This window comes from Onychostruthus taczanowskii, unplaced genomic scaffold (genome assembly GCF_017590055.1).
Source record: "Onychostruthus taczanowskii isolate IOZ18803 unplaced genomic scaffold, ASM1759005v1 scaffold6, whole genome shotgun sequence".
In the NCBI taxonomy this organism is placed as follows: Eukaryota; Metazoa; Chordata; class Aves; order Passeriformes; family Passeridae; genus Onychostruthus; species Onychostruthus taczanowskii.
This window is the reverse complement of record NW_024503679.1, coordinates 539564-555793: the sequence shown is the minus strand read 5'-3', so window position 1 is coordinate 555793 and position 16230 is coordinate 539564. Positions and strand designations below refer to the sequence as shown.

Genomic DNA, 16230 nt, shown 5'->3' with positions numbered 1-16230 from the left:
CTGAGTGCAGAAAAAGAAACCCTAAAAAACCTAAACATGCCCTGGGATCCGAGAGTCCCAGGCACAAAAGACTATTCTGGGCCTTTAAGTTTTGTGCCTTAAAAGAAAAGACTTATCCTTTGGTTGTGGTGCCTAGAGGCAAGTCTGTTCCCTGCCCTGTTTTGGGAATGTAGGATGGCAGCAGTGTCTCTATGAATTCCAGCTTTCCCAAGAAGAACACACTCTCAAAGGGCCCTCTTCCCTAAAACACAAAACATCCTTTAGTTTTTCCTTCTGCACACACAGGACCCAGTTTCAAGGCCACTGCAGCAGGCTCAGCCTTTGATTTCAGCAGGGATGTGCTGGGATATCACATAAACTGGCTGGGAACTCGTGCACTTCCATCCATTACATGATTTCTGTGGTTTTCTTCCTTTTAGTTAATCCAGTCCTGCCTAAGCTCAGAGTAAGGCAAGAGCCAGGGTTTTGCTCTTGTTTTTTCATGCCAGCAGAAATGTCTGTGCTGTGCCTCAGCCCAGCTGGAAGCCCTGGCACTGGGAGGCCACAGGGAGGCTGAGGAAGAGGAGGAGGAAGATGGGTCAGTGGTGAGGGTACCTGGGAAAGCTCTCAAGTCACTGCAGTGGGGAACAGCAGAGGGTCTTGGATTGGAGGCCAGGGAAAGCAGGGAGTAGATCAGCTCTGCTCTCAAGTGCATCCAAACCCATATTAGCTCATTAGATATTCAGACAGTAAATTAGGGATCTCCTTCAGGAAAGGCATCCTTGAATCAGAACTAGCTGTTTTGTGGGCGAAGAGCAGAAAATTCAGGGCTCTGAACCACTTGCACTGTAGCAAGAGAGCCCCAGGCTGGCTGAATCCTGCCTTGAAAAGCCACTGCACAAACACCAAGCTGGGAGTGGAATCTGGGACCAGTGACAGCAGTGCAGCACCAGCAGGTGCCACGCAGTGCCAGCACAGGGCCTGGATGGAATTTGGGGTTCCTGTATGGGACACACGGCCTGAGGTGCCTCCAAGGGGGGAAACTCATCCCCAGGGCCGTTCTCACCCAGGAATTTGGCTAATAATGAGCCTCATTTCACTGGAATGGTGATCAACCCTCCTGCATCCACAAAAACGTGTGCAGGAATGATCTCACCCAGCCCTGCAGCCAGGCTGAGCTGAGGGAAATGCAGCAGAACCACTGCAGCTCCAGGGCAGGGGCTGAGCAAAGCTGGAGCATCTGAACTGCACTGCCCTTACTCACAGTGTCACCTGCCTGCCTGCAAAGGTCACGAGCTGCTCTGCCAAAGCCATGGCTTTTATCATCTGGGGAGTTTATATTACTACAAAATTCCTTTATTGGAATACCCTCCCCTCCTCTCCCATGAGCCAGCCAGGGCCACACTTTGCTTAGGAAAAGCAAGTCTTTCAAGAGCTTGTGAAGAATTCTCTGCTCTCCTCTTGTGCCCAGCTGTAGGAAAGCCATGCTCCTTTCTGAACCACACTACCAGAGGAATAACCAACACTATTCTTTTCCCCTAACTGGGCTGCAGATCTTAGGATCCCAGTTGGGGGCAGGCACAAGCTTCCACGGACCTGTCCTAACTTCAAGGAGGTGCCCTTTCCCCAGGAAAATCTTGGGCATGGGGGTGTGGAGAGACAGCAAGGCTGGAAGCTTTGGGCCAGACTGAGGAAATGGGAGAGCCCAGCTCCTGGCACCTTGTTGAGCTCTTTGACAGCCTGTCTCTGCACCTCTTATCTGGGAGTGGGTAGAAATGCTGCCACTCCTGAGAGTGTGTGTGATGATTGCACTGGAGGAAGCGCTTGGGAACAGCTCAGCCCTGTGAGAGCAATGCCCCAGAACAGCTGCCAAGCCCCACAGGGGCTCCATCCCTGACTTCATCCAGCAGTGTCCCCACAGCCACGCTCATGGATGGCATTGTCTCCCATCCCAATGGACACAGCAGCACCTCTGGCATTCCTCTTCACCTGCTAAAAGGCTTGTGCTGATGGGGACTGAGCTTTGGAGAAATGACACTGCTTTTTGTCCTGCTTTTACATCCCAGCCACGGGAAACACAGGCTGGAAACACTCCTGAGGGGGTTTAGGGTGGGAGGAAGAGCAAAAAAGAGGTGGTGGTGGTCTGAAGTGGGAATGCCCATGCTGTGGTAGCAGGCAGAGGGATCTCTGTGCAGGTGTCTGAAGGGCTCAGCTCTGCTCACACTGCTCCCAGCCCCAGCATTCCCAAGGTACTTTATTATCGGCTGCACCCCCGATGTTACGCCTTCATTTCCACAGCAGACTCATTCACACACACACAACACACCCACCCACAGGCAGCAATGGCTAGACAGACACAAAGCATGCAGCAGCCAATTATTTGGGGTGGGAACAGCTTGCATGAGCTCATGATGAAGCTTAGCCTTAATTCTGCTGAGCTGGAGAGGCTGGAGCTGTGCTCTGCTCTCCTGACTGACTGCGGAGCGCAGAGCAGGGCAGATGATGTCAAGGCAAATCTTTTTTTGTCTGCAGTGCAGATTTGGCTGTGTGAATTTACTTGCAAATGAGGCTTCCAGATCCCCTGTTGGAAAGCAGGAGTCCTAGGCCATACCCACAGCTGCCACTGTTAGCCCAAATTGCTGCTCATGCTGCAGAAGGGGTTGCCTTGGTTTGGAAGGCTTGGGCCCAAGTTCCCAGCAGGATCTGCAGGCAAGGAGAAGCAGTGGGACTGGCAGTGGGATGAGGGAGGAGTGCCTGTGCTGCAAGCACAGCAGAGGAGCCCATCACAATGGCTATAAAGGAGGGGAGACCCCAGCAGTGCAACTTTCCCTGTGGTTTCACAGACTGAGCCCCAAAAGCTGTCCAGAAGCACTGAGGGTTTAGCCAGCAGCCATGGACACAGCTGGGGTTTGACTGAAGCAGGTCTGTGAGCCAGGCTTTTGTTCCATTCCCAGCTCTGGGACAAGCCTGGATGTCCCAGCCACAGCACGCACGGGGAACTGCCCTAACCAAGGCTGGCATGGAGCACACTGGTGTTTGCACTAAAAGCCAGGGGTCACAACACATCACCTTAAGATCCAGTGTGGGAAATGGATGCATAGAAAATTCTCACAGCCTGACAGAAGGCTCACACAGTGTGCATCTGTGTGCAAACTTTGAAATAAGAAATGCTGACTTAGAAATGCCATGGAAAAGGACAGACATTGCTGAGAGAGAAATGGAACTAGGGTTCTGTTCTGGTTCAATCCACCAGCCACCCAGCCTAAGGGATTGTCCTAAACCAGGAATGTTTGCTAGAGCTGTCACACCTCACAGCTCCTGTGACAGACCAGGTATTTGGGAGTGTTTACTGAAGTCAAGAGTCACATATTCCCAAAGAACAGGGAAGCACACCCTGCAGTACACATGACTGGTGAGGGAAGGATGGAACATTTTCTTCTTAGAGCATCTCCAAACCCCATGCAGGGGCTGCACAATTTCATTTATGGACATAAAAGGTAAAATCCATCTTGCCTGCCTCTCCATGCAGGTTTTTTTCCATCTTTTTCCAGCCTAGTTCTAAACCTGCCAGACAATAGAGCACCATACATGGAACTGGAGAGTACTGGTAATCTCTTCCCTTATCAAGACACAGGAACTGATGATTCAGAAACCCCCCATTGGTACACAGCTCCACTGCTTTTTGGGGTCCTGATAAAAGATGGACAATAGGTGAGACCAAATCTACACAGAAAAGGAGAATCCCAAAGAAATCCTCATGGAAATGCCTTGTAGAGGCCAAGCCCACCCTTGCTGGTATCTCCTCTGGCATCTGCTGTTACATTAAAATATTACAGAGTGCCCCAGCATCTTCCATGGCCCCTGGCAGCACCATCAGCCCTTTTTTTAAAGCTGGAGGAATCAAGGCATGGAGAATTCAGCTCAGGATGGCTCACAGGTCCAACCTGTATGCCTGACATCCCTTCCAGCTTGTCCTTCTGTCTGCTAGGCACTGCTTGTCATTCCAAGAGCATCCACAGCTAAATGAGCACGATACGAGTGCTTTGTATGGGCATCAAGGAGAACAGACCATCAGCTGCAGTCTAGACTGGTCCCTCCTCCTGCCCTCCCCACGATTCACAGGAAAATAGGGATGGAAAAATATGTTCCTCTTGTTATTAATAGAAGTGTAACTTGTGCATGCATTAGTACTTTGAAGTGAAGGGGGAAAGGTGAAGCATCAAGAATTTGTGCTTAATGAAAGTGGGTTTGCTATTGTTAAAAAAGCTGCATGGAGGCAGGCATCATGATCTTTTCTCTTATCTCCTGGGCTGCTGGTTCAGGACATGGCAGGAGTGAGGCTGGCACTGCCCAGCTGTGCCCAGTGCAGAGCTGGGGTGTCCCTGAGCTGGCTCTGCACCTGGGCACAACGGGGCACAGGGAGGGGCTCCCCTGCCCCCAGTGCCCCCACAGCCACCCTGCTGAGAGGTGTCAGTGCAGCCCCTTGCCCTGACACCACTGGAAGGCCAGGATTTGTGGAGCGGAGTCCCCCAGTCTCTGGAATGCAGTCGTTATCTCCTCCCAAGAGCTGATAACTGCCAGACGTTGCTTTCCCACACCCAGCACATCCAAATGGATCTCCCTGGGTTTTCCATGGCCTCCCCGTGCTCAGGTGGGATGAGGATCACACTGTAACCGTGCCCAGGTTCTGACCAGGAGCAGAAGTGACTCCCAGCAGAGTTCCTGTGCTCCCAGTTCACAGTGGGATGAGGGAGGAGTGCTGTGCTGCAGACACAGCAGCACAGGAGCCCATCACAATGGGAATAAAGGAAGGGAGACCCCAAAAGTGCAACTTTCCCTGTGGTTTCCAGCTACTCCCTGCACAGCTCCTGATTGCCTGGCACTCACAAACACCCTGAGCACAGTTGTGACAAGGAAAAACCAGGAGTTACAGCTCCTGCACTGAGTCAGCTGGCAACCTGCAGCTCCTCTCCTGCCTCTGAGCTCTGGAACAATGGATGCACACACACAGACAACCTCTCCATCCAAAGAGGCCTCGAGTTAAATCCTTAATTAGCACATTTGGACGAGTCACCACAAATGAGATTAGCTCTCCTGCAATGCTGGGGAAGCTGCTGTGCCCCGGAACGTGGAAGTGGTGGGCCCTCAAGCTGACCTTGGAATTCCCCCTTGGCTGCTCATCTGCTTTGCTCTCACAGCACTGTCTTCCCCTGCTGCCTGCAGCATCTCCTCGGGAGATAAGAGCCTGCTTTTCCTCCAGCCTGCTGCTAACACCAGGCACGCAGTGACCACATCTGATACTGCACGCAATGAATAACTCCAGTTGGGAAAGGGACTTCCCAGCTAGCAAAGCACTCAGCATGGAAAAGGGGCAGGAAAAGGTCTCTAAGAGCACCTTCCTAGCCAGGACACATCTGCTCCCTCTGCTGTGTTGCTGGAGTCCTGAGTGCTGTGTCTGCTGACAAACCCGGGCTTGGTGCTGTCAGCACTGCAGAGCTGCACGGAGCCAAGCTGCGTCCTGCCCTGAGCTCAGCAAACCCCAGCCTGCCTGAGAGGGCCTGAGCACTCCTCACCGCTCGTCCTGGACAGCAGCTTAGACTTTGAACGGGCAGGGATGCTTGGGTAAGAGTCCTTGTCCTGCCCTGCAGGCTCAGGAGTGACAGGTTTACAGCCAAGGAGTGCTCAGCTCCGTGGGGATGAGCTCTGCAGTGCTGCTGGGGGGAGAGGTCAACCAAACGTTTCAGAAAGGAACTTAAATCAACCCTGTTCACCATAATGACTCTGACTCTTCAGGAAATCTCCTGAATCTCCAGACATTCAAAAGGCAATGATGTCACCAGCTGGGGGCTGCCTGCCTTGAAAGATGGTGTGGACACTGCACCTGCATGCACAGCCACAGGAAAGCACGTGGGACACACACCTGTGAGGAGGAGGACAGCACCTGGATCCTTCCACGTGGAACTAAGCCGTGCTTCATTACACACCCAGCAAAGGATGCAAGAGATCTGTCAGAGCTGGTGATGCTCTTCATTCTTCCTCCTGGCCTGGAGTTCTGGGAATGCTCTTATCCCTCCTCACAGCCTGGCCTGTGCTCAGCCACAGAGCTCGTGGCACAAACACTTCGGGGGCAAATCTCAAGTAGCCACTTCCCTGCAGCCTGACCTTTCCCTCACACTCAGCAGTGGAAATGGGCTTTTTGAAGTTCTCAAAAGGAGCTGGCACCTTGCTTTTTGAGTGACATTCATCTGTAGGTAAATTGATTTAATAGCTTGTTAGAGTGCCAATTAGAACCAACAATAACTCAATTGACCTATAACTGCCTTGGCACCAACACAGCTTTCAAAAATAAGAGAAAGGAGGAAATCTCTGCTCTGGCAGAGATGAGAGCTCAGATAGTTGGTTTTGAGAGCAAACTGAGGGATTCATGGACTTGCTAATGAGATGCTCATAACACATCAGAAACAAAGACAAATTTCAATGGTTTCAAGCTAAAATGACACTATGTTATCTCCAGACAAAGATCACTCTTTTATCTGTATAATAAATGGATTTCAGTGCAGCAGCAGTGACTCTAGAGCAGAAAAACCTCAGTGCCACAGAAAGCACTAGCACAGTTACCTAACCAGAATAAGACTGGATTGAAACCCCAAGTTTATCTCCTTAAAATAGTGCTGCAAAGTCCTACACTGACTCTGTGGGTTTCACCCTCAGAAACCACGTTTTTCCTTCAAATAAAATCTGTTTCATTCTCCTGCAGTGGAGACTGTGCTTCCAGACAAATTCATCATGTTAAATGCTTAGGTCTGAGGATTGAATCTTTCAAGTTTAAAAACTAGAAAATGGGTAGTTTTTGTTTAAACATTGGCAGTGTCCAAGGATAAGGAGAAGGAAAATGTGGAAGGGTTTTAAATTACAGGGAAAAATGATCCATTCTTAAGTCAGGAAGGGGATGGAGAAAACTGAGATTGTTGGAAGAGTTGGAAGGACAATAGAAACTAGGAATATGTAGGAGGAGAAGGAATTGATTTAGAAAGACCCACCCAGAGAAAAAGCTGAAGGGTAAGGATGGAGACTGGAAGTGGACTGAGTAAATGCCAACCCAACACACTGGAACATGGCAAGGGGTGAGGGGGAGAGGTATTACTGCAAACAAGGTGGAAATCAGTGATCAGATGAGAAAGAAGCTGGATATTGGCATCTAAGACTGGCTGGACAAGACACCTGCCATGAGGAGCTGAGAAAATGGAGATGGCACTGGGATGAGAAACACTAACTTGATGGGGAAGACAACAGGTTGGAGAGAGTGGGGCTGAAGGTGAGAAGGAGAAAACAAGCAGGGAGTTATAACAGGCAGAGTGTGTTTCCTTTGGAGCCTGGAGCAGCCCCAGAATGTGGTGCAGCATCTTTCCTTTGCTGTAGCTCCCTGCTACAGGCACTGCTTCATTCAGAGCAGAGGGCAGTGCAGCACAGCCTCGGAGAGCTCCACACCTGCTAATGAACCCAGAGACATGCCAAAGGGAGAGACTGAGTTGTTTTGAAAACCCTAGGACTGTACAAAACACTGCATTAAAAATCAGACTGCAAAGTCAAAAGCTGGAGGTAGGAAACAGCAGACAGGAGCTTGGCTGTGCTGTTACAGTCAGGTCATGGATCAAAGCAGTGCTTCCCAGAGAATTCCTGCCTCCTCCAAGGTGGGAGGGTGAGCTTGGGGCAGGCGTGTGCAAGAGGGGATTTTCTGTAGGAGCCCATTTCTTGCCCAGCCTGGTTTGCAGTGGAAGAGAGGAGGAACTGCAGGTGCGGTGTGATGGCCATTGTGGGTGAGCAGAGCCCCAGAGCCTCCCCCTCTGCCAGAAACTCCTGCAGAAGTGTCAGGCAAGGAGCCCAATCCCAAACTGTAACTGCAGTAATTCTCTGAGATGAGGATGGGAGAGAACACGATGTCATTGTTTACAGCAGTGATTATTTTTTGCTATAACAACAGACAAACCAACAAGTAGCAGAGGCTTGGGAAGAGGGTGGGAGGGATGGGCCCATTTCCCAGTCTGGCTGCTCACAGAGCCAGCCTAAGAAATGGTCCAAACCAGAATGTGCCCAGTCCTCTCAAGGCACCCATGGCTCCTCACACAGGTCCTAATTAACCCTTCTGAGTGCCAGGGATGGCCCAGGGCAGAGCTCTGACCCAGGGGATGCTGTGTGAGGCCTCCTGCTCTGCACAACTGGGCCTCAGTTCCACCACACCCAGGTCAGGGATGGTTTTACCTCAATCCCCACCAGGCTGTGCCAGCTCACTATAACCTGGGGATGATATTCCAATTTCCTTGCTGTCAGGAAGTGAACTGAACATTTATTGTTAGCATAATGAATATTTTGTAACACTATGAGAAAATTAATCTTTTTTTTCACATCAGGATCTGAATGAGATATAATAAATAAGATATGTTATCTTACAAGAAGAGATGGAGAAAACACTAAATTGTTTTTCCCAAAGGAGCCATCCCTGAGTGTACTGAGGGAGGAGCTTCTCTGGGAGAGATAATGTCTTCATCTGTTGGCAGAGACTGGTATGAAGGGCTTAAGTTTGTGCAAAAATCGTAACCATTCTTTGTTAAATCTCAATGCTTGCTTTACTATTTACTCATGTTATTTTATGTCATTTTCTCCACGTGAAAATACTGTAATATTAGTCCTAAAATACTTTACCATGGTGCCCCACTGAGGTGTTGCCTTTACTGAAGCCTTCCTGCTTTCCAGCTTGGGCACATGAACGTGTTTCCTACAAAAAGCTGGACTCCTGCATGGGCTGTCTGGTGTGGAATTATGTACCCTCTGCCTCCTGCCAAGTGAGCTGGAGCACAAAGCCTGCCTTGCCTATGGGCATGGGAAGTATGGATGCAGGAGTTTCACCCCCTTAGCTCATGGTCACAAAGCCATGGTTCTTCTGCAGCCTGACTTCAAGTCCACTGAAGACAACAGGGACCAATCCATGTGTTCAGCAGAATTTGGATTATCCTCTGTACGATTCCTGTTGGGATCCCCTTGTTCTGCTCCAGCAGAGTGCCCTGGGAATTGGCTGGGAAGTTCTCTGCAGCAAAGGCAGAGGGATCTGTCTCCAATGTGTGGAATCCTGCCACCCCAGGGACACACCATCACCACAAGGAGGAGGAGAAGAGAGCCAAGCCCGGGAGCTGCCCCCTCCAAACCTGGCCTGTTGGCACTCCTGCTGGAGTCCAATGGCAGGCACAGGTCCTGCCACCAAAGCCACTGCTGCCTGCCCTTTCCCTGAGCCACAGTTCCCAAGTGCTGCACATCCTGCTCCGTGCTGGGCACTTGGAGCAGAGGGCGAGTCACGGACTCAGCCTCTGGGCATGGGCAGGAGTGGAGGGAGGGCAGCACAAGGAGGAGCAGCACTTTGGGCAGGAGGTGGACAAAAGGGCATTATTGCCTCAGAGCAGGGAGCAACCCCCACCCAAGGGGGCTGCCAAAGTCAGTCAGCACTGCTGGACTCTCCACAAATGGTTTACCCTTCTGAAGCACGGGGAAAAGCTTCCCAGTGAGAGCAGAGCTCAGAAAGGCACTGGTAATCAGGTCTGCTCAGGAGAGAGGGAAAGGTAAACACATCCCTCCCATTTCTGCTCCATCCCACAGTGCTGCTGGGTTCAGTTCTTAGGACTGTAATTAGTAAATCACACTGATTGCCCCCGAGAAGGGAGGCCAAGGGACACTGCAGCACGAAGGGAAGCCGTGATTTTGTTCTTTCCCCTCATACCTCACACCTGAGCACCTGGTTTTTGCTGCCACAGAAACCTCCCCAGGGTCCCAGCAGCCAGGGAGTACTGGCAGAGGAAGCAAACCAAAGAAAGGATCTGTTTGCACACAAGTATTACAAGTAACAGAGAGCAGTGAAAAGAAGAATTCTAAAATCTGTAGTTGGGTCTGCCATCGAGCGGAATGTTTGCCATTGTTTTCAGAGAGACAGCAGCTTCTCTTCACTGTGAGGAAGTTAATAGATTACTGGGCAGTGAATAATGTGCAGTTCTATTTACATCCACTGCTGGGACTATTTTGGGCCCTCAGATAGTGTATCTGTTCTCAGGTCTTTCTAAAAGCAGCATGCTACACTTTTTTTGCAAGCAATTCTGGGCAGCAGCTACAACCATATGCTTCAGTCAGCTACGAACTAGACAGATCATTGTTTGTTTGGAATTTTTTTATTAAACCAATTGTACTGGATCAATGCTTCCTCTAAGCAATAAAATACAATTCTGTCTACCCGGTAGAAGAGCTTTCAAAGTCACAGATAAATCTTGATCTAGGAAACACAGTGTGGCTCTGCACTGATGTGCAATCAACCACAGATGCAAATGAACTCCAGCTGCCAGCACACACATCTGCACCTCAGAACGGGAGCCAGGATTCTTAATTTTCATTAGAAATTGTTAAGACACCTTTTAAGTGCTTCTAGAACCAGCCCACTGCATTAGTCAGGAGTACTCGGGGGCACTGAGCTTGATTTTTATAAAGGTCATTTGATGTCTTTTCCCCTCACAATGGACTAAAAGCAGAGATCAACAGAGCCTGAATCTATATTAATTTGTTTTACTCTTGGAGGGTCATAGATTTGCCACTGGAATTAGCCCCGTTAGATGCTAAAATGGTAATTTAATGAGACAATGATGAAAGCCTCTGTTCCATTCCAAATCAGGAACTCCTCTGGAAGCAGAGCGCGAAGGAGCAGCGACTCCGTGGAGTCGGGGAATTGCACCAATGTCATTTCACAGCAGTGCATCGGCCTGGAGTGTTCCATGCAAACTTCCCAGCTCCAGCTGCCCGGAGCCAGCAGTCACGAGGGCTGCAGCCCTGGAGCCTGGAGATGCACCTCACTCACAGAGGAGAGGCAGCTTCCTCCACAGGCACAGAAAGCCAGCTCAGCCTCTAAACCTTTTCTTCACTTTGAAACTTGACCAGCAAACACTGCTGCACAGCCTTGGTTCCAGCCAAGGGCAGGATAATGGAGCCTCCAGGATGCCGAGGCTCCGGGATCCGCAGCCGGCTGGAACACGGAGCAGTCAGGAATTGCACTGCGTAATTCCCCAGGCACACTACACCCTCCTTTGGGGCACGGATACAGCTCTTTGATAAGATCTGCTCTTTGGTGCAATCTGCTGCATTTCAGAGGTCAAAAAATGTTAGCCATATTCATGGGAGCTGTTTCCAAGAGGTATGCCTTAGCAGAGGGCAAGAGGGAACACAAAGCCCAAACAGAAGGTGGGAAGGCTCCCACTCTTCCCCCTCAAGGCAGCCATTGTCCACAGGTCACTTTCCATGGAAGCCCATGCTCTAAGCAGCATTGCTATCCAAACAGATCTGCTGCAGGTGACCTAGAAACAGGGGTGAACAAAGCCTCCCTGGAAATATCCCCCCTGAGCAGGCAGTGGTGCATCCAGCTCCTCCCGGCCTCAGCACATGGCTCCAGACACTCACCCCACTGCCCCGGCCCAGGGGGACAGCAGGGACACTCCGTGCTGCTGGGCTGGGCTGGGCTGCTACACCAGCTCACAAGGAAACCAGCCCACCTGGAATGTGCCCACAGGCACAAACAGCAGCTCTCTGTGCCTTCCCAGCTCCATCAGGGCAGGGGCTGTTACTTACACCAGGAGTCACCCATGCACCCACAGAGCTCTGCACGCACAAACAGCTCAGTGCCAGCAGCTCCGCGCCATCATGTGGCTCGGGGAGCCAGGGCTTGCCAGCAGACTCCATTCCTTCGGGCAAGGCCTCATTAGCCAAGTGCCTCAGGAAGGAAAAGTTACCTCATCATCTCGCAGAATAAGCACTGGCTCTGTAGGAACCTTAAAATCTCAAACTCTTGGGTACATCTCACCTTGGGCAAGGTGGTTACCTCATCTCCTGCTGCTGAAGTTTGCCAGGATGGTTCTGTGCTGAAAACAGGCACAGATATGGAAGAGTATAAACCCACTACAGAGACAGAAGGATATGGAAGCTGAACACTGCTTTTGCCTAACTCCAGATCCAACGCAGAGACTAAACCCCAAATTTCCTGAGGGTGCGACATGCAGAGCACGCCTTGCTAGTATAACCCAAGAAAACACAGCAGTTAAAACTCCAGACTCATGGCAAATACTGCAAATATAGCTGAGAGTACGAAACTGGTTTTGTTCTTTTGAAAGCTGCTCATTCTCACATGTCAGTGTTTGGGAGCTATTACTTGGTCAGTCGCACTGGGAGGCAATTTTCTCCTGGTTCCAGTGTGGGATTGGGTAAGGCTGCGCTTGCAAGGACTCTGCATCATGCTGTAGCTGCTGGAAACCCTCCTAAGCTCAGTCAGCTGTGTGCTTGGGACACTTGAATGCACTGAATTTAAATGACAGTGCAGTCTTCCAACTCACAGAGCCTTCTAATAACATTTGTTAATCCAAGCAAATATCAAGGAATCTGGTCAGTGCCAGTGCTGAATCTGCTAAGCATGTGGGCTGCTTGCTAAATCCCTAATAGGTGGTGTCAAGAGGTTTGTCATTCCTGCCTTTGGGAGGCCAAATCCACCCTGAAACTCCTTCCTGCAATTATCTCGCTAACTGTATTTGAGGGAATCATGCATGGCTCCTTGCAGAGTGCACACATTCAATAAAATCAGATAGTGTGACAAAGGTGTGTTTGAATAATGCTCTTCTCCTGTGTGCTTTTAAATGTGAGATGTAAGCCCGCTGTAATTAAAGTTGAAGCAATAAACCTTAGGCATTGATTGCACTCAGTAATTAATTATTGATTGCAGTGCTTTAGGTACATATTGCAGAGGACAGTTCACCTGTGCAGGAGACAGTACTTTGCTCAGAAATACCCAAACACAGCCCCTCTGTGCAGGACCATACAGGACTTTACCAAAACCAGCTCTAGGCTTTCCAAGTTTATTTACCTATTAACCTCCACAGAAATGTTGATGTGGACTGAGAGCAAGCCATTACTTCGGTGAAGTCAGTGTTAACTATTCCAAATCCAAACTAATTTGCAAATGAGGATGAACAGATGGAAAAGAGGCTCGTTCTCTGTTAAGAACCTTGTTAATGAACCTGCCATCCCCTGCACATCCCAAATCCCGAAAAGCCATGCTGCAGTAAGACGCCTACACAGCAGCAAGAGTAGCAACATCCCTGCCTAACTCTTGGAAAGGAGCAGGGAGAGGACTTGGAAGTGTGAAAACGGGAAGCATCAATCAAGCAGAGCATCCATGGAAATGCAGGACTAGTTAAGATCAGAGATTTAGAGTTGTGCATCAGGTGGGAACAGTTTTTCCCATTTACAACGAACTTAAAGAGAGCCTTTCCATTATAAAAACCCAAAGACAATTAGTTTAAAAACAATTTAAAATTGCTAATAGTGTGAGGACACTAAAATTAAGGTGAAATGGAAAGGAAACCTGCAGTTTGTTTGAGTGGAGCTCAAACAAGATCTTGGCTGTGTCTTCCAGCTCCTCTGGCTAGGAAATGACCCAGGAAAGTTCTGTAGGGGTGGGTGCCCTGTGCAGGAGGTGGCATGGGAAGGGGCTGGCCAGCCGTTTCGGAGTGGGCCGGGAAAGAGGGGGGTTTGGAAAGGGTGGGGTGTACCTGAAGTCGCTGTAGGGATGGATGATCCAGAACCCGGCAGACTTAACTCTTTCCTGCTCTCTCTCCACGGCCTTCTGGCTGCCAAACATCCTCAAGGAGAATTTGTTGACCCCCGGCTGGAGCATGGCCCCGAACTGCCTCTGCATGAAACCGGCCTGGCCGAGCCTCTGCTCCTCATCTGGGGTGATCTGGTCGCACCCTCCACCTCCCTCCACTTTGATGGAGGTCGAGGAGCAGGCCCGGGGGGGCGGCTGCTGGGGCTCCGGGGGGGAGGCGGGCGGTGGGGGCACAGGCAGCCCCTGCTCCAGCTCCCCGCTGCCGGGGGGGCTCTTGTCCTCCCCGGGAGAGGCCGGCTCCCCCTCGCCGCCGATGAGCCGCTTCTCCTCGGCCGCGTCGTGGAGGTGCCTGCTGGTGAGCGAGGACAGGCTCCCTTTGAAGCGGCGGCAGTCCCCGTTGGTGCTGGTCTTGGCGCCCTTGCCGCCGGCCTCCGTCTCCAGCAGGCCGGGGTCTCCCCCTCGGCCGGGGTCCCCCCCGAGGGCCCGGGTGCTCCCAGCAGAGGGCGAAGGCAGTGGCTTGAGCCTGATGCTTTTCCTGCGGGTGTCCTTGTCGCTGTCATCCTCCTCGTCCATGATCGACGCCTTGGGTCCGATCTGCTGGGGCAGGCTGTAGAGCCTCTTGCGCATGGAGGGGGGCAGCTTGTCCATGGCCGCTGCTGCTGCTGCTGCTGCTCGGGGACAGGGAGAGACCCCCCCGCTCTGCCCAGCGAGGGGAACCGGCACTGCCCCCAGGCCCCTGCCCCCGGCTCACGGGGCACGGGGGACCAGGGACTGGCGTGTCATCTCCTTACCAGGCTGTGGCATCCACAGGCTCTGCATCAAAACACAGGCTCTGCATCCAGAAGGGAAGGGAATGAGGGATAAAAAAAAAAAAAAAAGGAAAAAAAAAAAAAAAGAGGGAAGGCAAAAAGCTCCCCCTTCTCCTCCGTTGTCCCGATTTGGCTGCTTGCTGCTTGTCTCCCCTTGGTGAGTGTTACTGCAATCCCTGTCTGCTCAGATGCTGAGCACTGGGCAAGTAGTCTAGAGGAGAGCCACACACTTCTGGCTGGAAGGCGAGGGAGGGCGGCAGCGGCGGCAGCAGCCGCCTTGCCATGTTGGCTTCGAGATGCAAATGTGCCGTGGCTCCCGGCGGGCAGACATCATCCGGAAAGCGAAGCTCAAGCCTCAAACTCCTCAACCTGCCGGCCAATAACACAATGAACTGCAACCTGCAGCGGCCACTGCTTGCTTACATCACTGTCATCACTTATTCCTCATGCAGCCCCTGCTCCTGGGAATATTCATGAAGCGATCCCATTCTATTGGGTTGCCATAGGAGCGACTACAGCGCACAGGCTCTGCCTACCTGAGACAGCACCCGGGCTTCTTAAAGGGGCAACGCCCGGCAACCGCGGGCTCCGCCGCCGCCGCGGGCACCGCGCCCCGGGCGCTGCGGGCACCGCGCTGCGGGCACCGGGCAGCGCCGGGCCCCGGGCCCGCCCCGCGTCAGCGGCCACGGCCGCCGGGCTGCCGCCAGCTTATCAACAGCAGCATCGTAAACATGACAAAGTAAATAAATAGGAGCGAGAATATTCCTTTTTCTCTCGGATGCGGGCGCTCCCTGCTCCGCCCGGAGGTGTGGCTGCTGGGGGCAGGTTTGCTCGTGAAGGCACGGGGGGGTTTTGTGGGAAGGGGCGAACCCAAATCTAAAGGAAAACCAGCGGTTCACCTTGAAAATCGCACTTGCATGCAAAGCAGGGGCTCGGGAGTGCCTGTGCTCCCTAGCAGAAGTTTGCCTGCCGGGAACACGCTGCCTTCGCCCCCGTCCGCAGCGTCCCGGAGGTTTGGAAGGACCCTTCTTCCCTGGCTGTCGGTACTATTGCTCTCCTGCGGGGTTGGATGTGCAGAAGTCATCCAAAACCGAATCAATAAAAGGCAGCTGCATCTGGGCGAGCTCCGCCGCTGGCCTGCGGGAGGCTGGGCTGGCGCTGCGGGCTGCGTGGGCTCTCCCGCGGAGGGGGAACCCCACTTCCCAGGGGGCTCCTGAGTCAGCACTGCCCGCCCAGGCTGCTCGGGGAAGCCGCTCATGCTGGCAGTGCTGCTGCCCCTCGCTGCTGCCCACAGGGCACCTCCTGTCACTGAGGCAAAACAGCGGGGAAAACGGCTACAGTTAGGCATTTCCCTACCTTTTGATATTTGAGAGGGTTTTTCTGGGGAAAAAGAGGGAAAGAGGTGGCAGTCAGCCCTGCCCGTGCTGCTTTGGGAATGGCTGCTTATTCTGTTCAAAACGCTCCTAGGTTGATAAAGTGGTTCACACAGTTCCTACTGCCGAGCCTGTGAAACCAGTGGAATAAAATAAAGAATCTGTTTGGTCATATGAGAGATTTTGGTGTGTATTTTTGCAGAGGTTCAGCATCTGAGGCTTTCTAGAATGTTTGTTGTTTCAGACATTGCAAATCCTACCTGCTAGGAGAAGGAAACCACGTGAACTGCGCAGGCAGGGAGGCTGAGCACAGCAAGGAATGCCCACGGCAGGCAGGGAGGAAATCCCCACCTCACCTCTGTGCTTTTGCTTTGGGAGCAAATATTCCCCTTTT

At 51.8% G+C, this 16230-nt stretch overlaps 1 protein-coding gene across 1 annotated transcript in view; it reads right to left on the bottom strand.

Moving 5' to 3' along the window:
- The window catches only part of HCN4 (hyperpolarization activated cyclic nucleotide gated potassium channel 4), a 95149-nt gene extending 80847 nt beyond the window's left edge, over nt 1-14302 (bottom strand). Inside the window, exon 1 of the mRNA XM_041418712.1 lies at nt 13599-14302. Coding sequence (XP_041274646.1) covers nt 13599-14302 — 704 coding nt within the window. The remainder of the gene's footprint in view (nt 1-13598) is intronic.
- Between the last annotated feature and the right edge of the window lie 1928 nt (nt 14303-16230).